The following is a 23,596-nucleotide window of genomic DNA, read 5'->3' as shown; positions in this document are numbered from 1 at the left end:
AAAGCTAATACAATTGCATATTCCAAAAAATTACACAAGCTCTGAAGTTTCATCCTCTGCTTCAAATGGAAAACTGATTTAGAGCTCATTTTTGCAGCACCTAAATTAATTTGCATATTCTTAATGGGGAATAAAAGTTGTGTTGAAACCTCAAGTGGATGTGTTTCTGGTCAGAGAAGGAATTGAGGGTAGGTGAAATTGTTCGAAGAAAATGGGGGAACAGATTTTTTGGTTTTACGTAAAATATTTTACTGGGTTCAGTAACACCAACCACTTCCCAAAGGCGAGCCCTGCCTCCCCTATAACGTGTCTTACCTGCCAAATTTCTATAATCGAGATCAATAGCGAGACCAAGGATTGAGCAGAGAACACTAGACATTTGTGCACCAGGTTTATTGGAATGCATCACATGTCATCATGTGATTCATCTCTTTTATAGGCGGACTGAACATACGCAGTAAGGCTGAGATTCAAGCTTATAAACCAACAGATGGTTTATTTAACTATTATATGTGGCATAAAAAGTGCACTTATAAACTTCACTACTCAGTACAATAATTTTAAAAAAAGCACTCCCTGGTTTCTCTCTTCCAACATATACAAAAAAGGTGGAAAACAGATATTCACTCCTAACATAGTGAAACATTACCACAGGCCTATCTCGCTCAGTCTTTCTGCTGCTTTGAAAGCTTACACTAGATTGACTACTATCCAGCTTCCCAACTGAAATAATTCCAAACCTTTTCATTTTTGAAAGAGATAAAGCTCAAAGGCACTATGAAACACGTATCTTAGGCCACTTAACCAATTAACAAGTTTATCTTTGATATTGTCGACAGCGGAAATAAACAAAACTGCAAATGCTGGAAACACTTGGGTTAACCGGCATCTGCGAAGAAAGCATACAAGTAATATTTCAGATATAACCCTTCATCAGAACAGCTCTGTTAACTTGTCTGCTCAGCCTATATGCTGACTGACCTACTAAGTGTTTCCAGCATTGTATACATTCATGTATTCCAGCGGTGGTACAACAGGCTTTCTGTAGCAGACACTAGACAAACCATCCCCAAACATTTTAAACAATATGGAGCTCAGCCTCCTTCTGGGTCATCCAGTCTTTTTTCTTAAAAAGGTTGGCTGCTCTGTTGGGGAGGCTTTACCATGTTAAACTTGTATCTGTTTGTTCCAGCATTTTACTTTTGTTTTACATTGTCAAATAACACGCACAACAATATCCCTCAATTATATTAGATCACTGAGCCAATCACAGGGCCGCTTCGCCAGTTAATCTTCCTATGTCCATAGCAATAGACAGTTGCATTTCTCAATATAAGACCATTGCGCCATTCATGTCAATTACCTAAAATGTTTCTCCACACAAATTACAGCAAGCACCGCCAGCAAAGTATCAAGGACATCTCTCAGCCTGCCTGCCAGTGAGCAAAGTGTCAAACAGAGCACACTGTATAAAACAACCCTAAGCGGCAAGGTTGTCAAGAAATATTTCTTAGGAACGACGCATCTGAAGTCACCCATGTTTCAACAGGATCTAGGCACCAAAAAAAAACTCTCCTGCTCGCATGCAGTCTTATCTGGTATAATGCTTTTATTTTGAAAATGTCCAGTCATCTCCGTATTAACCTATGTCTAAATCCATTACAGTTTCTATGAATAAAGGATCCAAATCAAAAATTTAATACAGACAAGATATAATTGTGTTTCAGGGCCAACCCTTGCTCCTAAAATTGTGTCCTTATTTTGGAGAACTCCCATTTTATATTTGTAATAGGTATAGTGTAACTAAACAAACCAATACAAGTTTAACATGGTAAAGCCTCCCCAACAGACCAGCCAACCTTTTAAGAAAAAAAACTGGAATACACAGAAGGGGGCTGAGCTCCATATTGATTAACGTGTTTGGGGATAGTTTGTCTAGTGTCTGCTACAGAAAGCCTGTTGTACCACTGCTGGAATACATGAATCCCAGATCCATCAATCACTGCTGAGGTATATGCAAGGGTCAACTTTTTAAAGATTAGGTCTCTAAATAGCTGCCATAAGCCAAGGAGTAAAATGAGTCATCCTTGCTCTGCCAAGTGCCATGAATCCACCAGTTACAGGGTCTTCCATCACCCCTAGGCAATGCCATATCAATGTTTCCGAAATATCTGACTAAAGTTTAGACTGATCAGGATCGATAACATATTATAGATCTCCGCGTGATAATTCCATTCACTTCCTTCAGCAGAGCTGCCAGAGGATGCAGAGAGAGATGTGGGGCCATATATACAGTTTATTTCCCCCTCTTTCAAAAATAGATGCTTTTCCAGAGAGCATTCCTTCTATTCCCTTCTCCCTCATGTACTTATCTAGCTTCCCCTTAAATGCATCGATGCTATGCACCTCAACTACTCCATGTGGTAGCAAGTTCCACATTCTAACCACTCTCTGGGTAAAGAAGTTTCTCCGGAATTCTTTATTGGATTTATTAGTGACTATTTATGGCCCCTAGTTTCGGATTTCCCACAAGTGGAAACATCTTTTCTACATCTACCCGTCATAATTTTAAAGACCTCTATCAGGTCACCTCTCAGCCTTCTTTTTGAGAGAGAAAAGAGCCAACACCTGATCAGTCTTTCCTGATAGCAGAATCCCTCTCAATCAAAACAATTACACATGATGAGATCTATGGTTAACTTTTGCAAAATGCCATACAGCTTGCTTTAAAAAACACACAAGGAAACCCTAGGAAAGTCACTCAGGACTGATTCCAAATACTGAGATTTTAGCAAGTAAACAAGACACTTGCATGCTCCCCACCCTCCTGATATTATGTTTGAATGGATAAGGGGTAAGCAGAAAAGGCCATTTCAAAATACTTTCCCTAAACTACACTCCCCCATTTACATTAACATAACGTATGCTTGGAACTACATAAATGAGAAATATTCAGTTCATCAAATACAAGTTGCTAGAAACTGCTCTTAAAAGGATTAGAGAAATAAATTACTACTCACCTCTTTTATGGTAAGTGGTCTTCCACCAAGATCATATTTGTTCATAACATCTAAAGCTTTTGAAACTAAATCATCAGTCTTGAATTCCACAACACTGTAGATGTTAAAAACAGAAAATTTATTTTTCATTAAGCAATAATTTATTTCAACTAGAAGCTTTCAGTCACCTAAATAGTACAAGTGGGTCTCAATTAAATGAGAATCAGTTCATGCATCTTGCACTGACTAACGTCTACAAAACTTGTCCACCAGATAATGTTTACCACTATACTGCCCTACACCAAGACAGTATCTTTTCATAATCAGGGATTAGACTATTCCTGCCTAAAATTCTAGATTATAAGTTTAGTGGATATGATGGTAGTTTGTTTCATAAATTTGTAATGCTTATTGAAAGTTAAATAATGCTAATTCAACATTTTCTTGAAATTATCCAAGAAATATTCTGGACACTGGGCAAGAGTAGCCAAATACATTACAAGCTGTGTAGCAACTGTATCTCTCCCATGGTTTTCCAAATATTTAATGGACTTCTTAAAAAAAAAGTTTATAAAGAGGATGTAAAAGACCATATAGCTCAGCAAAATAATACTAGCAGCATTCTTCACAGGATGCTATTTGTATAATACAAAATTTAACATTCATTCTTAAATTATTTAGTAATGTGGCATCAATTATAAAAAACAAACTTTGTTTTTGGGTTAGAAACTCACATTCTTCTTACAAACTATCTATGTTACAACAGCAACTACACTTCAAAAGTACTTCATTGGCTATAAAGCGCTTTGGGACATCCTGAGGCCATGAAAGGCACTATAAAAGGGCACGTCCTTCCTTTTATTGGCCAGTTCCTGACACTTGAGTTTTCCATATCTAGCGGCAATCCCAATGTAGAATTGCCTGATCCACTAAGACCATCCACCATGAACAGGTCTTTCTAATGGCCAATTTTAGCAAATCAAATCCAGCAAGTTTTCAATTCGGCTGTTAACAGGTGCATGCAACTGTACATTGGGAAGTGGTAACACATGTACCCCTCTAAAGCCAAGATAAAAGCTGTACTAAAACATCTACTACCTAAATATGGAGTCTGGAATTTTTAGTGTAGTGTAAAGTTAATGTAGTTGAATACACAGTTCTTAAGTATGATGTACCCAGGGTCTGAAATGAATTATTCCAGGAAACAGACTAAAAAGGGCAACAGTCCAATTTTACATATAACCAGTTGCAACACATCAACAGTTTATTTTAGAACTGAACATTAACAAAAAGGATATAGTTACTTACCCACAACCCTAAAGCCAGATGGCAAGCAATGCAAAGGGGAGGAAGAAGAAAAAAAAAATTTTAGCAAATGAAATTACACCATTTTCTATAAATTTTTATTCTAAATGTTATTATAGTATGTAGGAAAAAGGATTCACATAAAACTACTGTATCATATATAACAAGCCCTTGCTACAACTACCTCCTGTATTTTATGGTTACTTTTCTGTAAAAGCAAGCAATACATTACAACTTGTTTATAGTAACACCAGTCCAATCAATTAAACATGGAAATATCCACTGCAGGCCTGCAGATTATCCCTTTCTTAATGCCAGACAACACAACCAAACTCCAGCGTATAGCAGAGTTGGCAATAAATACAAGGGCATCCTAGCTAACAAACACCTTAAATTGAGCTACCTGTGCTAAACAATAAGTAAAAAATAAAACTGCTGAGGACCTTATGAACCCCCAAGCAGATTTTTCCCACTTACCCTTGACTTTCCTTCAGCATCCTTAAAGAGTTCCACGTATATAACATCACCAACTACATGAGATATACAGAGGGGAAATACCAAAAACAATGCATTTAAAAGACCACACACTTACTTCACTGTTGCCGCTTACACAACACTACAGAGGAACAACCCATTATTCACCAACAATCAACACCAGACCAGCACACCGCCTAATAATTACAATACATAACAATTTTTAAATGAAATCAACATTTGCCCCAAAGATTTGTCAACTGCATCATCCAAATCGGATTCAAACAACATTTACTATCATATAGCAGCTAATTAAAACAGATTTGGCCTGTATGATATAGTTGGTGAACAAATAACAAATATTGTTACTACCATTTAATAAACAATCCGACATTGCTAAAACAAGTTACATTTTCCTATCAATGCCAACTTTGTGGCAGTCAAAATACACTGTTTTAAGGTGACAAAGCTTACAACCCTGGATGTGTAAAGTCACAAATACATAACACAATACTGCAATGAAAATGCTTATTGCACAACACACAAAAGCAATAATTCAGCCATATCATGGCATAAAAATCTAAATCCAAATCCAAGACATTGAGCTTCACAATTAAACTTTGTGTCACCTTACAACAGATGCAGAAATCAAAAGTTACATTGTACTTAGCACAAGATCATTTTAAGCTCCAGTAATTGGCACAATAGTAAAAGCATTAAAAAGAACGATACTTGGAACCAAAGTCCAACTTACTTAATAAAAGGATGATAAAGGAAGTAAAACAACTTCCAGTTTTCTCCTATGACTTAAAGGCAAGCATCAGTAATTTTCTAGATTTTCTCTTCCAGATGCAATTTCCTTACACCATAAAAAGCCTACATAGCCATTTGCACAATAAGGAAATTTCACTTTCTATGCATTTAGAAATTACAATGCTCAACCATCAATTATAGGACTTCCATAATCCATCCGGAGGCCTAAACAAAGCCCAGAATTATACAATTGGCTGCAAAACAGAACAAATCCTTATTAGGAAGGCCTTTACACTGTTTGATGCTTTGTCTCAGGATTGCCTACACGGCTCTGCTAATCAGTCTCAAATTGCTCTTGGTCATTCATCTACTCATAAATCAGTTTGTACAAAATATGCACTATTTTGGGTATTGAAAAGATTTTGAAGATTTGTTTAAAAAAATTAAATTGTACTCATCCATAATAATCAAACTATTTAATAATTTACCAGCACCTAGAATCAAAAACAATACTTGTGTGCAGTGAACTGCATTAACCAGGTCTTTACATAATGTTAAATCACCTACCGCAGGTGCAATCGTCTACGTACTCATGAATATAGCTCAGCTCAACAAAAAAATAAAACTGTTATCATGCTATAAGGGAAAATACCAGGAATACTGTCCCTTAAGAGCTTTGTGCCATGCTTTCATCAGGTGCTCTACCAAAACCTGTACACATTTATTCAACACGTGGTCTTGAAAAATTCTAAATGAATAAGGGCATGTATTGTTTTAATAAATTCGCTGCAACCAACACCAAGTTAAAAACAACTGAGGGAAAAGGGGAAGAAAGCTTTGCATGTGGAACTGAATTATACACAAAAAAAAGGAAGCCCACATCTATATCAATTCCAGAAATAAAGAGTATGCAAAAGTAGAGTCTGGAGGCAAGGCTTTGAAAATATTTGTATATAGGCAAATCCTGAACCAATGCAATAGCAAAAGTACCCATCAAACCAAGGAAATAGCACAAAGCATAGAAGTCACTCCAAGGAGCCGCCAACAAACAGAACAGTAATTGCACCACGAGTTTGTTATACATGGAATTAATTAGGCACCCACTTCCTCCAGTGGTTCCTGAACAGCCAGGCAGCAACATAAGGTGATACATGCTAACAGCCAATTTACCAATTGTTGCTTTATCACAAGATTATCTAGGATTTTGTCCCTAAAGGAAAGAATTCCCCAGAGAGCAAGTAAGCTTAATTCTATGTGCATCAAAAGGAAGTTGATACACAAATCAACTTTTTAAATCAATGCAAGATTGAACTTTGGATACATGATTTCCTAAGATAAAAATAAAACTTGGCAATTTTTAGCTGTCAACGGATGTGATCTTATCATTGCAAATGAGATAACGCAGCATTCTAGATTACTAATAAGGTGGCCACTAAGTGTGAGAAACTAAGTTCCCAAGAAAACAGATGGACCTCGAGTACAGATTCACCAACCAAGTCTCCTGCCAGACATGGGCAATGGGCAAAATGGCAGCTACGTGATTGCTAAGCCAGCTTGGTCAAGCCCCCATTATGCAGCAACTAGATGGATACATAGGAACACCAGACAAAACTATTTAATTTTGTATTATAAGTCCATAGAATGGAATCACATGCTTCATGGGGAGTTTCCACTTCAGAAGATTGGAAGTTGTATCAACAGCCAAATCATTTTGGGGTGCATGTGGATGGATATTTTGAATGATCTTGATTAAGAATGGAAATATTTTCTAATTGCATAGAATGGTTTACAGCACAGAAGGCGGCCATTTGGTCCATCGAGCCTATGCTGGCTAAAAGGCTGTTTATGTGGCTGGACCAAATGTAGGCTTTCTTCAGTTAAGCAGTGGATGTCTTTGAGTAACTGCACATTAACCAAAATGCTTTTAAGTAGATTTGTCTATATAACAATAGCGAATGCACTTAAAGTAATTCATTGGTTGTGAAGCATTTTGGGACATCAAGAATGTAGTTTGGCACTATATATAAATGCAAGTTCTTTCTCATCAGCACAATTATGCCATGGGGTGGTTGTACATCTAAGTTCACATACTTTGCTACTTCCACATGTCCCACTTTATGAAGGTCATAAATAGCAGTCTGAAAGACTGCCAGAATTGATAGAAACCTCATCCCATTTCTTGGATACACCATCCAAATGATCTGCAATGGTATTATCTTGAACCTCATTTTCATAAGTCCAGAATCTTTAGGTTCAAATTGCACCACAACCATTTCTTGATGGGACTCCAAAGTAACCGGTGGAGCCTAAGTTCTACAAATTTATGGTCAGAAAAAGCAGAAGTTTCTGGATTTCCAGGGTCAAAATTTCCTGCAATTCAGCACATTCTGACTGCCCCGAGACATTGACTCTGCTCTTTTTTTGGGAGAGGGCAAGGGTGAGAAAGATTGCAGCCAAGGCAGCAAGAGCAAGCGTCCTCACCCAAAAGAGAAGATCTTGCTCATCCGAAAAATAACCCACTAAAATTTACAACAGCAATGGCTGGTAGCGACTGCAAGTCAACACTAAGGAAGCAGGGATGCCAAAAGGTTTTTTTCCTACCCACTCTTTCTATGGCTCAATTATCTCGATGTAAACCCTCCCTGGCCAAAAAAAGAATTTTTACGTCTTCTGAAAAAGGAAGATCACAATGCAAATGTGTTCTGAAGCTACACCTTGGATGCCTTTAACATAATCTCAATGCTTTTTAAAGATTTTCAGAATAGCATATTTTAAAGAGGTATTTCGCCAAAAGAAAAGCTCCAGGTGTTGGCTTTCCAGGTCCAAAAAGCTATAAATATCCTAGGCTGCAGCTTTTAAGGTCTTCCAGGAAGCCTGATATTTTTTCTGCCATGTGTTTTTGCAAGGCAGAATACACTAGGCAGAAGTCCTTGTCTGTACATCATAGAATTGATGAGACTTTTACAATGGTTGGGCTATTTGGACAATATTGTCCATTAAAGCTTCAATATATTCCTGTTTGTAAAGCACAGGCTATTGCAACCAATTAAAGCACATGAAGCAAGCATGATGTAGAGCTCTTAAAACAGCTTCTCCCTCGTTCCTCCCCGCTATAGGACAACAATTTCCATTTTTATGCACGGTTGATTTTATCATTACAGATTAGACTAAATACATGATAAAATATTGCACATACTTGTTTCACAACAAAAGATCAGCTTTAAGATCTGCCCTGTGTACAGATGCTTCACATAAGGCTAAATATTTCACGGCCTAATTCAAAGCTCAAAATAGAATTGTCATTAGCAATGTTTAGAACAAGAAGTTTTGCTTCTTCAATTTTATTTATGCTTGCTTTTCAGTTCTGTGTTTTCATTTACCATGCCATTAGTAAAATTAAAATAAACTAAACCCTAAAGTTTTAAAAAGATGTTCAAATTTGGATTTATTTTGGAAAGCATCGTTATTCATGTATGAAAAACTGCTTCCATAAGTTACCTTTTTCTCGCATAAGGTCTTTAATCACTTGCCACTTTGTATCATATGGAATGTTGCTAATAAAAACTCGGTTACGGTTATAACCCTTCTTGTCTCCATTTGTCGTCTTCTCTTTTAAATATGGATGAAATCTATTAGACTTCTTGATTCCTATGGATTTGTCCTTCAAACTTGAAGTCTCTTCTTTTGAAGTCTCCTCCTCTTCACTAGGTGTTAAAGAAAAATACATCATAAACTTCACACAAAACTACTCAAACGTTCTCAAAGGACCCATCTGTCTCAAAACTCCAACAAAATATTGGCACCTTCCAACCCAGTAACAACCAGATCTTTTGGTGAAAAAAACATATAGCTTTACACAATGTTAAACAAACTTTACTTCAAAGTGCTCCGTGCATAATGGAATTCCCTAAAAAGCATAAGGAGTCCAGACCATGAACCAGTTTTGTGATTAATGAGTCAACTTCCTGACCTACCCCTGCTTGCACGATTCCTCGTCCTCCCTAACTGGCCTTGGGTTACATGTCTTTACCAGTCATTTATTCCCTTTGTTCCAGGTGAGAGCTACATTAAGATTGCTAAAGCCATACCCCTACCCTTAAATCTGACTCAGTAGCTTAACAGAAACTGTTCTATATCTATTATGGGAGATAATAGAAACAGTAGAAACACATTAAGCTGGTATTTAATATTAGTTGTTTTTATTGAGAAGGATGCACATACATAAAACTGCTAACCCAGTGTTTGGCTGTAAAAAAAGGTACTTGTTGCATAGCAGAAGGGGGATTATATTAACCAAAAGATGCTGTACTGCTATTATACAGGGCACTGATCAGATTTTGTCTGCAATTTTGTATGCAGTTCGAGTCAAAGATTGAAAAGTGAGGGGCAAGTAACCAAGATGATACCTGTCAATGGGAACCCCAATCATGAAGCAAGGTCCAGGAAGTTGTGCTCATTATCTTTGGAAGAGAACCTTTAATGTTGAACCTCACGGGTTATAAAGGCCAGCCCACACAAAATGCAAACTTTTGCAAAGGGTTGAAATACAAGTTTAAAAATAAAGTTAGAGCAGAAGGTAAGTCAGGCAGAACCCTTACAAAAGGTAAGTTGTGGAAAAACTTGCAAGGAGTTGGTCAGAACAGAGAACTCTGCTCTCCGAATACCACAGGATCTCCAATACCCACCTGAACATGCAAACGGACCCTCAATTTGATCTCTCATCCAAAAGGATGACACCTCTGACAATACAGCACTCCTGCAGCCTAGAGTATGTGCAAGTCCTGGAATAGGGCTTGAACCCACAACCTTCTGACTCAGAAGATTGCTGCCAACTGAATCAAACTGTCATTTTGTAGTTTGGGCTGCTGGGATGCCAATAGGATGAAGTCACCTTTTGCATGCCCTCTGACAGCAGCTGTTCGGTCCCATGAAAATTTGGGTCCTAGACACCAGAGATGGGCGTCAGTACCAGGAATATCACATCAATGATGCATTATTAATATAAAATCATAAATGGTGTTGATCCAATAGGTTTTCTGTCAGTCCCAGACTGTGAAACAGATTGAGGAAGCAGGTGGTCAGAAGGATGCAGCTTACTCTGCTCACCCACATTAAATTGGTTGTTCTGGCAGGGTGCTGGTATTTGAATTAAACCTTTAGCTGCTTAAAAGCTTAATATCACTTTGAATAAAGTAGAAATCTGTAAGTAACAGAATATAAAAGATAATTATTTAATGAGTAGTTTGCTGGCAACAGGATCTCAATATTAAGAACTAACTTACTAGTTGAAAAACAACTAAAAAGGCACATAAGCTGGAGTGCAAATGACAACAGACGGTGTTCTCCATATCGGCTGAACTCATTGGCAGTAATCTGCTATTAGGTAAAAGCTACCTGTATTCTTGTAAGTACAAGACAGATAGCCCTTGCATTTGCACTTCAGTAGCAGTGGGGTCTCTTCCACATTCAACCTTGGAGACTTTTTTTCTACCAACAATTTTACTGTAAAAGCGGCTTTATACACGCAGACGGAATGTTACATTTCTGATGCAGTTTTATATTTTAAATGATTGCATTCAAATGTATAAAACGCTCAAAGTACCACGTGTGCATTTTTTTTCTTTGTGTGTTTTTAGGCCCCCCTTTTATAAGGGGGGTTTAGGTGTGCATCTTCTTTGTTAGCCATACAATGACGCAACAATTACAGCAATTTCCCCCAACATACTGAAAACAAAGGTACTACTCGAGAATAAGAGGGAAACAATTAGACCACGGACTCGAGAATAAACGGAAAACATTTAAGATTCTGACCGTGGAATATCTAGTCTACACAGAGTACTGCAGCAATAAGCAGTCTCTAATGCACCTGGGTACATTTAAGTCCCAGTGATCATTTTTATACGACGAATGGTTGGTCCCAAGGGTATAAATAAAACAACCCCCATCCCCCGCCCTCAAGAGCTGGAAACACGATTCGCATTTAAGTACCGTAATCGACATTTCCATCAAGCGGGAAAACAAAAGATAAATGCCGAACATAGGCTACACTATAACGTGCTGCAGTCTTGTAACTGCAGCACGAAAAATAAACGTGTGGTCGAAACCTATTTTTTTCCGTCGAAAGACTACAGGACACCATGTTGTAATGCAAATTTGGATCAAGCGCGGACGACAAAGCGATTATACCTGCCTGAGGGCAACTGGGGGAGGGGAATGTGGAAATGCCGGCTCCTCGGCCTACAGGAAGTTTTGGGGCTCCGGAAAAAAAAAAATCAAACAACAGAAAACGAGGGGGTGGAAGCAAAGGGTGCACTAATTTAATAGCGAAGCTTGAAACTGAAATAAAGGACGGGAACGCAGCGGCCCCGAGGGCAAAGATCGGTGGTTCGCCTGCGGCCTCAACCGCAGGCCGTACTCACTCGCACGCTGAACCGCGACAGGTTAAAAGGCTCAGGCACTAAAACACAGGGAAAGGAGATGCGTTACGTTTTATCCGGCGTCTCGTTTTCTTCGTGCTGAGTGTTTTCGGCATTCTGAACCTCCTGCGGCTCGTCTTTGATCTCTTCCATTACGTTCGCCTTGAAATTGTGCTCCGAATCCGCCGAGCTCGCTGACACGGGACCTTTCACTCACACGAGCCGTTCCGCGAAGCCCCGCGCACCACTCCACCCTCCCCAACCAGAAAATCTCGCGACAACCGTACAAAAGATTACAGCACGGCAAGGAGGCAATTGGGTCTGTCGAGTCCGCGCGGGCTCCATGCAAGAGCGATCCAGCGAGTCCCACTCCTCCAGTCCCATCCCCGTACCCCCTGCAATTTTCTTTTACTTTCCAGTTCCCTTTTGAAGGCCATGATTGAATCTGGCTCCGTCACCCCCTCGGGTAGCCCATTCCAGATCCGAACCACTCGCTGTGTAAAAAAAAAAGTTATTCCTCTTGTTACCTTTGGTTCTTTTGCCAATCACTTTAAATCTATGCACTCTTGTACTTGACCCTTCCGCCAATGGGAACAGTTTCTCTCTATCTACTCTGTCCAGACCCTTCATGATTTTGAATAGCTCTATCAAATCTCCTCGCAACCTTCTCTGTTCCAAGGAGAACAACCCCAGCTTCTCCAGTCTATCCACGTAACGAAAGTCCCTCGTCCCTGGAATCATTCGAGTAAATCTCTTCCGCACCCTCTCTCGGCCTTCATATCTTACAGAAGTGCGGTGCCCAGAACGGGACACAATACTCCAGTTGTAGCCAAACCAGTGTTTTATAAAGGTTCATCATGACTTTTGTACTCTATGCCTCTATTTATCAATTGTAAACAATTTTACAACACCAAGTTATAGTCCAGCAATTTTATTTTAAATTCACAAGCTTTCGGAGGCTACCTCCTTCCTCAGGTGAACGAAGCCCAGGAACCTGAATGCTTTTTTAACCGCTTTCTCAACTTGCCCTGCCACTTTCAACGATTTGTGTACATATACTCCCAGATCTCTCTGTTCCTATGCCCTTTTTAGAGTTGTGCCCTCTAGTTTATATTGCCACTCCTCATTCTTCCTACTGAAATGTATAATTTTGCATTTTTCTGCATTAAATTTCATCTGCTACGTGTCCACCAATGCCACCACCTGTCTATATCCTCTTGAAGTCTATCACTGTCCTCTTCACTGTTTACTACCCTTCCAAGTTTCGTGTTATCTCCAAATTTTGAAATTGTGCCCTGTACACCCAAGTCCAAGTCATTAATATATATCAAGAAAAATAGTGGTCCTAACACCGACCCCAGGGAACACCACTGTACACCTCCCTCCAGTCCGATATACCACCAATACGTTCACCACTACTCTCTGTTTCCTGTCCCGTAGCCAATTCTGTATCCACGTTGCTACTGCCCCCTTTATTCCATGGGCCACAATCTTGATGACAAGCCTACCATGCGGCACTTTATCAAATGCCTTTTGAAAGTTCATATACACCACATCAACTATATTGCCCTCATCTACCCTCTCTGTTACCTCATCAAAAAACTCTATCAGTTAACCATGATTTATAGAATCATAGAAGTTTACAACATGGAAACAGGCCCTTCGGCCCAACATTTGCCTTTAACAAATCCGTGCTGGCTTTCCTTAATCAATCCACACTTGTCCAAGTGACTGTTAATGCTGTCCCGGATTAGCATTTCTAAAAGTTTCCCCACCACCAAGGTTAAACTGACTGGCCTATAGTTGCTGGGTTTATCCTTACACCCTTTTTTGAACAAGGGTGTAAAATTTGCAATTCTCCAGTCCTCTAGCACCACCCCCGTATCTAAGGATGTTTAGGAGATTATAGCCAGTACCTCCGCAATTTCCACCCTTACTTCTCTCAGAAACCTAGGATGCATCCCATCCGGACCAGGTAACTTATCTACTTTAAGTACAGCTAGCCTTTCTAGTACCTCTATCAATTTTTAGCCCAACCAGTATCTCAACTACATCTTCCTTTACTGAGACTCTGGCAGCATCTTCTTACTTGGTAAAGATAGATGCAAAGTACTCATTTAGTACCTCGGCTATATGCCCTCTGCCTCCAGGAGTAGATCTCCCAATCGACATGCATTTTTGTAAGCAATCGACATGAGGCAGGGAGTTTTCCATGACGTCTCATTATCTCTTTTCAAATGCTGATTGACTGACTGACCCGCAGTGTATTTCCAGCATTTCCTTTTTATTTTACCAGTAAATGAAAGTTTTGGTAATGAACCCAGCATATAGATACGCCACACACAGAGTACTTGATAGCAAAAGGAATGTGGTTGTGCCCAAACATTGTTGAGCTGTATATATGAGAAATAATTACATGCATTACATAGAATGTACAAAACAGAAACAAGCCATTAAAAGGGTGTTTTTATTTGTAAGGCACTGCAGTAATTTAAAGTCAACACATTCAGGGTGAGAGTGTAAGATGTGTTAATTAAACTACATTTTTAAAATCTCTTAACAATTTACTACATGCAGGAATAGTTTAATTGTTCCCTTTCTGGGGCAGTGAGGTTGACTGGCATTGCATTAATAATTATCACATTGTTAAAAAGGTACTTATGCTTAACTTGGGCAATTAATGTGCAAATCTTGCAAGTTCTTAAAAATAACAGAGATAAGGATGAGATGCTGCTTGTGCGAAGCAAAAGGTGGAGCGTCATAAATTAACCAGCAAGTTCTGGAGATTCGCAACTCACGGCATATCTCATAATTCCCCAGAACTTGCTGGCCGATTTGCGCATTAATAACAGCGTGCGTCGTTAACACGCCATTATTTTTCCAGCAAGATTCGTCCCAATGTATATGGCCCAGAATTTCCTGCAATGGCAATATTGGTGACAAATGGATTAAGTTAGATCGTTGTGCCCTGATCCCCCAGTGGCAAATTTACTGGAAAAGTGATTTGAATATGTCACCACTCGGAATATTGGTGAATCATAAGCAGCACAGCCAATGGATATCTCTATACCAAAGGGAATTCTATCTGCATGCATGGCTCATTGTTCAAATTGTCAATATCTCGTACGCATTTTTTAGTTTTATGTGAGACGCACATTTACTGTCAACATTACCATTCCATGCTGTTTGAGAAATTATAATGTCCCAAATTGGAAAATATTTTGACTCTTCACACCTGAAATTACTTAATACTTTCCCAAAGTTATGTTTTGCATTGATACTGTTCGAAGTAGGGTTTGAATAGCACCACACGGTGCAAATTATCTGTACCTGTTAAAAAGCTACATATGGAACAAATTCAGTCAAAAGTGCAACCAATAATTGTTTTGCAAACAAATGTAACTATTTCTGGTTTTGGTCCAATCTAATCCCAGTTTTAATTTCTTACCTAATCTCTTGTTCTCCCTCCCTCCATGTCAATTTTGCTCAGTTGTCCTTGTTCTACAAACTTCAGATACTTATTCTCACCAGCCAGACACTGGTCTCTGCAATTGCAAAAATAAATGTGTTTGTCTCACCTGATTTATGATCTATCAGGGAATCCCATTCACTTCTTGAAAATTAATTAATTTCTCCAATCCCGGTTCGAGATATCGGAGAAGAAATGGAACTTCTAAAACTAGTGTTGCTTAGCACTCTGTTACACAGCATGAACCTGGTAAATTCTGGGTGCAGTGAAGCTCACTCTGTCCAAAGGATAGACTGAATAATATAATATATTTTAGACAGTTTTGTTGCTTTAATGGACTGCAGGTATCTTTCTTTACAGAGAGCTCGCTACATCTCTGTTTGCACAGCCCTGTAATGTAACCATTACTCGTGATGAGGTTATTTAAGCCAAATTTTGTCTTATTGCACATCCCCGATTTCCATCGCCCCACCATTGGCAGCCGTGCCTTCAGCTGCCTAGGCCCTAAGTTCTGAAATTCCCGCCCTAAACCTCTCCACCTCTCTACTCTCTCTCCTCCTTTAAGATGCTCCTTAAAACCTACCTCTTTGACCAAGCTTTTGGTCACTTGTCCTAATATCTTGTTATGTGGCTCGGGGTCAAATTTTGTTTGAGAACGCTCCTGTGAAGCGCCTTGAGATGTTTTGCTACGTTAAAGGTGCTATATAAATGCAAGTTGTTGTTGTTATGTATGTGTGAGTTAACACTCCGGAAGTCTGTAGGCAATGAACTGTGCTGTACCTTCCTAAAGCAAAGTCGAAATCGCCATTGGGGATCTGGGGTGGAGAGTGTTGCACGGAGCAATCCCTACAAACAGGCTGTTAAGCCATTTCACAAACTCCCAGGCCGCCTGCAATTTCTGCGGCCTGGATGAGTCCGTGTTTCATTTATTCACAGGGCGGGGGGAGGCTGCAGCCCCTGATCCACTATTTAAGGGGGCTGCTCCTCAAGTTCTGGCTGCACTTCAGTCCCTTGCTCCTGATCTTTGGCCACCCAGTGAGGAGGGGCGGCGGGCAAGTCAGGGAACGTCCTCGTGGGTCTGCTCCTGGGCCTGTCCAAGGTTGCTATCCACAGGTCCGGGTTAGACGCGGCCCGTGGGGGCAGTCGCTTCAACTGTCCACCTCTCTTCCGCGGCATTCTCCGCGCCCAGGTGGACCTGGAGAGGGAGCACGCAATGTCCGCCGGTACGCTTGAGGCTTTCCGCGACCGGTAGGCACCACAGGGACTGGAGTGCATCCTGGATCGATATAATAAAATTATTATTTGTCACATATTTTGAATTTTTGATTTGTTGGAAATAAAACACACCCTAACCCCCCTTCTTATAATAGGGGGGCCTAAAACACACACACTAAGTCCAAATCGTCTTTATGAAGCAGTTTATTGATTACAAAGGGTAGACAATTAAAAAGACATGCCATTATCTGATTATCCAAAGATGTGCAAATATTGCAATGCTTTATACATGCTAAATCATCAGAAGTGATGGACGGATTCATCGACAGTGCTTTCAAGCGGCACTTAATCACCAATAACCTGCTCACTAATATTCAGTTTGGGTTCAGTCAGGACCACTCGGCTCCAGAGCTCATTGCAGCCTTGGTCCAAATATGGACAAATGAGCAGAATTCCAGAGATGAGGTGAGAGTAACTGCCCTTGACATTAAGGCAGTCTGTATCCATGTGATTTATATCAATTAGTGTTAATTGTATTCAGGTGGTGGTAACAATTGGGAACGCTCTTGTATCCATTTATAAGAGAGCTGATTTACGGTGTGGTAATGGTGGTAAGGTGGAGCTCTGTGTATAAAGGCTTGGAAGCAAATGAAAACTAGGCCCTAGTGTTCTATTCTTCACCACCTGGCTATCCAACTTATAACACGTTTGACCAATTGTAGCACCAAGGAGCTCTCATAAAACTGAAGTAAATGAGGATCGGGGGAAAACTGTCCAGTGGATGGAGTCATACCTGGCACAAAGAAAGATGGTTGTGATTGTTGGAAGCCAATCATCTCAGCCCCAGTGCATCGTTGGAGGAGTTCTTCAGGGCAGTATCTTCGGCTCAACTATCTTCAGTTGCTTTATCAATGAACTTCCCTCTATCATCAGGTCAGAAGTGGGGCTGTTCGCCGATGATTGCATAGTGTTCCATTCCATTTGCAATTCCTCAGATAATGAAGCAGTCCATGCCAGCATGCAGCAAGACCTGGATAACATCCAGGCTTGGGCTGATAAGTGGCAAGTAACATTCGCACCACACAAATGCCAGGCAATGACCACCTCCCCATGATGTTCAATGGCATCACCATCGCCGAATCCCCTGCCATCAAGATCTTGGGGGGTCACCATTGACCAGAAAGTCAACTGGACTAGCCACATAAATGCCGTGGCTACTACAGCAGGTCAGAGGCTGGGTACTCTGTGGCTCACCTCCTGACTCCTCAAAGCCTCTCCACTGTCTACATGGCACAAGTCAGGAGTATGCTGGAATACTCTCCACTTGCCTGGATGGGTACAGCTATAACAACACTCAAGAAGCTCAACACCTTCCAGGACAAAGCAGTCCATTTGATTGGCAGCCCATTCACCACCTTAAACATCCACTCCCTCCACCACCGTGCCTGCAGTGTGTACCATCTACAGGATGCACTGCAGCAACTCACCAAGGCTTCTTCGACAGCATCTCCCACACCTGTGTCCTCTACCACCTCGAAGGACAAGGGCAGTAGGCGCATGGGAACACCATCACCTCCACATTCCCCTCCAAGTCACACACCATCCTGACTTGGACATATATCCTTCATCGTCGCTGGGTCAAAATCCTGGAATTCCCTACCTAACAGCATTGTGGGAGTACCTTCACCACACAGACTGCAACATTTCAAGAAGGCGGCTCACCACCACCTTCTCAAGGGCAACAAGGGATTGGCAATAAATGTTGGCCTTGCCAGCGAATTAAATTGTAAATTTAAGTAGACAATGGTTATTAACAGAAAGAAAGAAATGCATTTATATAGTGCCTTTCACTACCTGAGGATGTCCCAATGCGCTTTACAGCCAATTAAGTACTTTTGAAGTATAGTCACTGTTGTAATGTAGGAAACGCAGCAGCCAATTTGCACACTGCAAGCTCCCACAAACAGCAATGTGATAATGACCTGACATTTTTTTAGTGATGTTGGACGAGGGATAAATATTGGCCAGGACACCAGGGAGAATTCCCCTGCTCTTCTTCAAAATAGTGCTATGGTGTCTTTTACATTCGCTGCAGACGAGGCCTCGGTTTAACAGTTCATCTGCAAGACGGCTTCTTCGACAGTGCAGTACTCCCTCGGTACTGCACTGAAGCATCAGCCTAGATTATGTGCTCAATAAAAAATAATTTAATCTAGTTGGTAAATTATATCAATGTGGTCAATTATCAATTATAACACCACGGTCAGAATCCTGAGATAATTATGATTTTAAAATTACTCCAATACAATCTAATATATACACATTATGAAGTTCTTTCCTATTTTCATGGCTCACAGATTTGGTGTGTTTTTTTCCCCAAAAAGTTGAAATGGTTTCCTGTGTAATTTTGAAATCTTTCCTACCATCCATTCTTTGTTAGTTCTGTCCTCATCCAAGCGGAGTGGTTGTGGATGTTGGCGGAACTGTAAAAAAACAGGACACTCAATGAAGTAAGGAATCCTCTATGTTACGAGGCAAAGTTTCTTCTGGCTAGCAGTCTCCAACCTTTTTCTTTGTAACTTTAGGTTCACCCATTTCCTCTCCTCCGCTCTCCTGCTACTCTTACCAACTTTCCCCCCAACCCAGAGGCACTGTGGCCATCTTTATCAGCACTACAGCTGAGATCAGCTAACTCAGCATAGAGTGGCGATCAAACCTGGGATCCTCCCATATCCTAACTCGCACCAAGTCCTGTTCACCCATCACACCTGTGCTCGCTGGCCTACACTGGCAGTCCGGCAATGCCTCAATTTTAAAATTCTCATCTTTGTTTTCAAACCCTTTCAAGGCCTCACCCTTCCCTATCTCTGTAACCTTCTCCAGCCCTGCAACCCTTTGAGATCTCTGCAGTCCTCCAATTCTGGCTTCTTGCACATCCCTGATTTTCATTGCTCCACCATTGGCGGACGTACCTTCAGCTGCGTAGGCCCTAAGCTCTGGAATTCCCTCCCTAAACCTCTCTGCCTCTCTTTCCTCCTTTAAGACACTCTAAAACCTACCTCACCTCATCTAATACCTCCTTATGCGGCTCGGTGTCAACTTTTGTTTGATAACGCTCCTGTGAAGTGCCTTGGGACGTTTTACTATGTTAAAGGCGCTATATAATACAAGTTGTTGTTGTTGGTCAATATGGCTCAACCATTTACTCCTAACTCAAAACTGCCAACTGCCTAGCCTCTTCCATTTGCTACAAAAATGCTGCAGCTATTGATTTGGTTACCCACTTGCTCACCTCCATCTCCGATGCCCTTGGCCCCCAACAGAACCTTCACTGTCTCCCATTCCTCCTGGTATGGCCTCCATGTTTGCTCCCTCAAGTCCAAGGGGTGAAAACTTAAGCAAGTCGAGTGCATAACTGGCTTAGCTATCCATCAGCAGATCTGGCTGGACCACGTCAAACTCGTATCAGGCCTCACTACCCTCTGCTAAAACTGACCACTGCTCTAGGATCATCCTCGAGGGCAAAGATAACCCCACTGTACTTTTTTCTATGACCAACCACCTCCTTAAACCCCTCTCCCTAATCCCTTTGCCCTCACCTCTAACAAAATGTGTGAGATAACTTATGGATTTCTTCATCACCGAGATAGCAGTCATCTTTTCAACTGCCTCTGCTGCTTCCCTCTTCCCCTTGATCACTAAGCCAAATCTCTTCCAATCCCTCTCCTACTCTATCCCGGAACCTCCCACTCCCTCTAGTTTCTTCAACATCTCTCTCAGTGCCCTTTGCAAGCGAGAAGGTACTGCTGATAGGATTAGATGAAGAGGGGTGGGAGGAGGCTCGTATGAGCATAAACACCGGCATGGACCAGTTGTGCCAAATGGCCTGTTTCTGTGCTGTACGTTCTATGTAATTCTATGTAATTGCATCCATGAAATCTACATCCTGATCCCTTAACCCCCATTCCCACTAAAATCCTTACTACCCAACCTCCCTAACTAAGCTCCATACTAGCTAATATTGTAAATGGTTCACTCCCTTTCAAAATTGCCATCACCCCATACCTCACAAAATCCACTCTCGATCCCTCTGTCCTCACCAATTAACATCCCAGCTCCAGGCTTCCTTTCCTCTCTAAGGTAGTTGAACATGTTGTCACCTCCCAGATCTGTGCCCATCTCACCAGTAACTCCCTGTTTAAATCCCTCCAATCAGGTTTCCACCCCTCCCACAGCACTGAAATATCCCCAACCAAAGTCACAAACGATACTGTCTTTGACTGTGATCATGGTGCACAATCCCTCTTCATCCTCCTTCAACATGGTTGATCATGCCATCCTCCTCCAATACCTGTCCTCTATTTTCCACCACTGTGGAACTGCTTTTGCTTGGTTTCACTCTTAGCTATCCCATCATAGCAAGAGTAATCCAATCGCTTCTCTTCCCTGCCCCCTGCAGTGTCACCCTCTGGAATCACCCAAGGATCACATGATGTCCCTAGGCATCACATGTATTGCACCTAGCTCTAGCTCTCTCCACCTCTCTTAACCCCTCTATTATATTTGTGCTGTCAGGCCACTTGTCCAACATCCAGTCCTGGATGAGCTGTAATTTCTTCCATTGGACCAAAGCCACTGACATCAGCCCCATCACAAACGCCATATCCTCGCCACCGATACCATACCACTCAGCAGCCACTGTTTCATGTCGACCCAGACTACTCACAACCTTCGTGTCCTGTTTGATCCTGAGCTGAGCCTCCAAACCCTCTCCATCACAAAGATTGCCCAATTCCAACTTTGTAACATCGCCTTATTTCCATTCCTACCTCAGCCGACCTGCAACTGAAATCCACTAAATTACCTCCAATGATTAACTGTTGGCCTTCTCCACTCCATCCTCCATGAACTTCAGCTCACTAACTCTGCTGCTTGTATCCTAACCCGTATCAAGTCTCGCTTGCCCATCACTGCCATCGTTACTGAGCTATATTGGTTCTCACTCCCCGTGCCAGCGCCTTAAATTTATAAATTCTCCTTATCCTGTGTTTAAATCCCTCCGTGGTCTTGCTACTTCCTTTCTCTGCAACCTCCTCCAGCCTCTCAATACCCATTGAACTCTCCGCTCCAGTGCAGTACTGAGGGAGTGCTGCACTGTTAGAGGTGTCATTTTTCGGATGAGACACTAAACCGAGGATCCGCCTGCCCTCTCAGGTGGACGTAAAAGATCCCATGGCATTATTTTGAAGACGAGCAGGGGACTTCTCCCGGTGTCCTAGGCACTTCGCAGGAACCTAATCAGACAAAACAATATTGACACGAGCCGAAGAAAGAGACATAAGGACAGGTTGGTCAAAAGCTTGGTCAAAACATAGGTTTCAAGGAGCATCTTAAAGGAGGAGAGGCGGAGAGGTCTATGGAGGCAATTCCAGAACTTAGGGCCAAATGACTGAAGGCACAACCACCAATGGTGAGGCGAAGGAAGTCAGAGATGCACAAGAGGCCATAATTGGAGGAACGTAGCGTTCTTGGAGGGTTGCAGGAAGTTAAAGAGGGGAGGGGTGAGACCATGGAGGAATTTGAACACAAGGATGAGAATTTTAAATTTTCTGGACTGGGAGCTAATGGAGGTCAGCGAGCACAGGGGTGATGGGTGAATGGGATTTGGTGCGAGTTAGGATACAGGCAGTGGAGTTTTGGATGAGCTTAAGTTTATGGAGGGTGGAAGATGGAGGCTGGCCAGGACAGCATATCAATAGTTTAATCTGGAGGTAACAAAAGCATGGATGAGGGTTTCAGCAGCAGATGGGCAGAGGCAGGGGTGGAGACAGGTGACATTACGGAGGTGGAAGTGGTTGGTCTTAGTGATGGAGAGGATATGGGGTCAGAAGCTGAGCTCGGGGTCAAATAGGACGCTGAGGTTGCAAACAGTCTGGTTCAGCCTGAGACAATGGCCAGGGAAGGGGATGGAATCAGTAGTAGAGAACAGAGTTTGTGGCGGGGTGGGAGGGGGCAGGGAGTGAAGACAATGGCTTTGGTCTTCCCAATGTTTAATTGGAGTAAATTTCTGCTCATCTGGTACTGGATGTTGGACAAGCAGCCTGACAACACAAAGGCAGTGCAGGGTTCGAGACAGGTGGTGGAGGTAGAGTTGCGTGTCGTCAATGTACATTTGGAACCTGACTACGTGTTTTCGGATGATGTCGTGGAGGGGCAGCCTGTAGATGAGAAAACAGAAGGGAGCCAAGGATAGATCCTTGGAGGGGGGGACTGCAGAGGTAACCTTACAGGAGTGGGCAGCTGATGCTGTATTTCAAAGTTAAACAGGGCTCCCTGGGATTATGCCCTGTTTTGTTCTGGCTCCACAGGTTGGCACCCAATGATACCAGAACAGCTACAAACAACTCCCCAGAAGGAGGACATTATTAATAAAAGGTGACAATTACGGTTTCTGGCCTTAACCTCAAGGGAGGCGGGGGTCACTGCGGTGTCAACAGTCTTTGTGACAGGACCGATGATGCAGGGGGCCGCGTTATTAATAGCCAACGGTTAATATAAAACTCTAGGGTCTATCCCAATTTTTTAAAAAATGTGGCAGTTAATTCATTTAGTTAATGTGGTATCAATGCCGACAGGTGGCCGAAGACTCAATGAGAGCGTATCAATACTCGCAGAGTACATTAAAGTTTGAAAAAAAAAACTTGTTTAGTTGGATGCGAGTTGCTTGGCTCCTCGAATCTCACAATCCCCAGCCTTCACCTCGTTTGTAAAAAAAAAAAAATTTTTTTTTGTTTTTGTTTTTAAAATGTACCTAGTTCGACGTATCCCTGCAAATAGGAAACCCAGCGGTGTGTGACTGGGTGGGTTCCCGATGTGTCTGGCTATCATTTCCACCATTTGCCCATCCACCATGTCGCCTGCAGGGCGCGCGCCAGCCTTCTCCTCCCTAACGGCCCAAGTGCACA

The 23,596-nt window shown here is 41.6% G+C and overlaps 1 protein-coding gene across 2 annotated transcripts in view; it reads right to left on the bottom strand.

Moving 5' to 3' along the window:
* Positions 1-23,572, bottom strand: part of LOC137301795 (myelin expression factor 2-like) — a 32,041-nt gene extending 8,469 nt beyond the window's left edge. Inside the window, exons 1-6 of one of the 2 annotated variants that reach the window (XM_067971430.1) lie at positions 23,443-23,572; positions 19,055-19,114; positions 9,030-9,235; positions 4,782-4,834; positions 4,308-4,315; positions 3,021-3,114 (exon numbers count right to left, since the gene is read on the bottom strand). In XM_067971430.1, coding sequence (XP_067827531.1) covers positions 3,021-3,114; positions 4,308-4,315; positions 4,782-4,834; positions 9,030-9,235; positions 19,055-19,114; positions 23,443-23,543 — 522 coding nt within the window. In that variant the 5' untranslated portion in view covers positions 23,544-23,572. The remainder of the gene's footprint in view (positions 1-3,020; positions 3,115-4,307; positions 4,316-4,781; positions 4,835-9,029; positions 9,236-19,054; positions 19,115-23,442) is intronic. The other variant, XM_067971429.1, reaches the window with a different exon arrangement.
* Positions 23,573-23,596: the final 24 nt, after the last annotated feature.

Source organism: Heptranchias perlo, chromosome 34, assembly GCF_035084215.1.
Source record: "Heptranchias perlo isolate sHepPer1 chromosome 34, sHepPer1.hap1, whole genome shotgun sequence".
In the NCBI taxonomy this organism is placed as follows: Eukaryota; Metazoa; Chordata; class Chondrichthyes; order Hexanchiformes; family Hexanchidae; genus Heptranchias; species Heptranchias perlo.
Note: the sequence above shows the minus strand (reverse complement) of the source record. Positions and strands in the feature narration are given on the sequence as shown.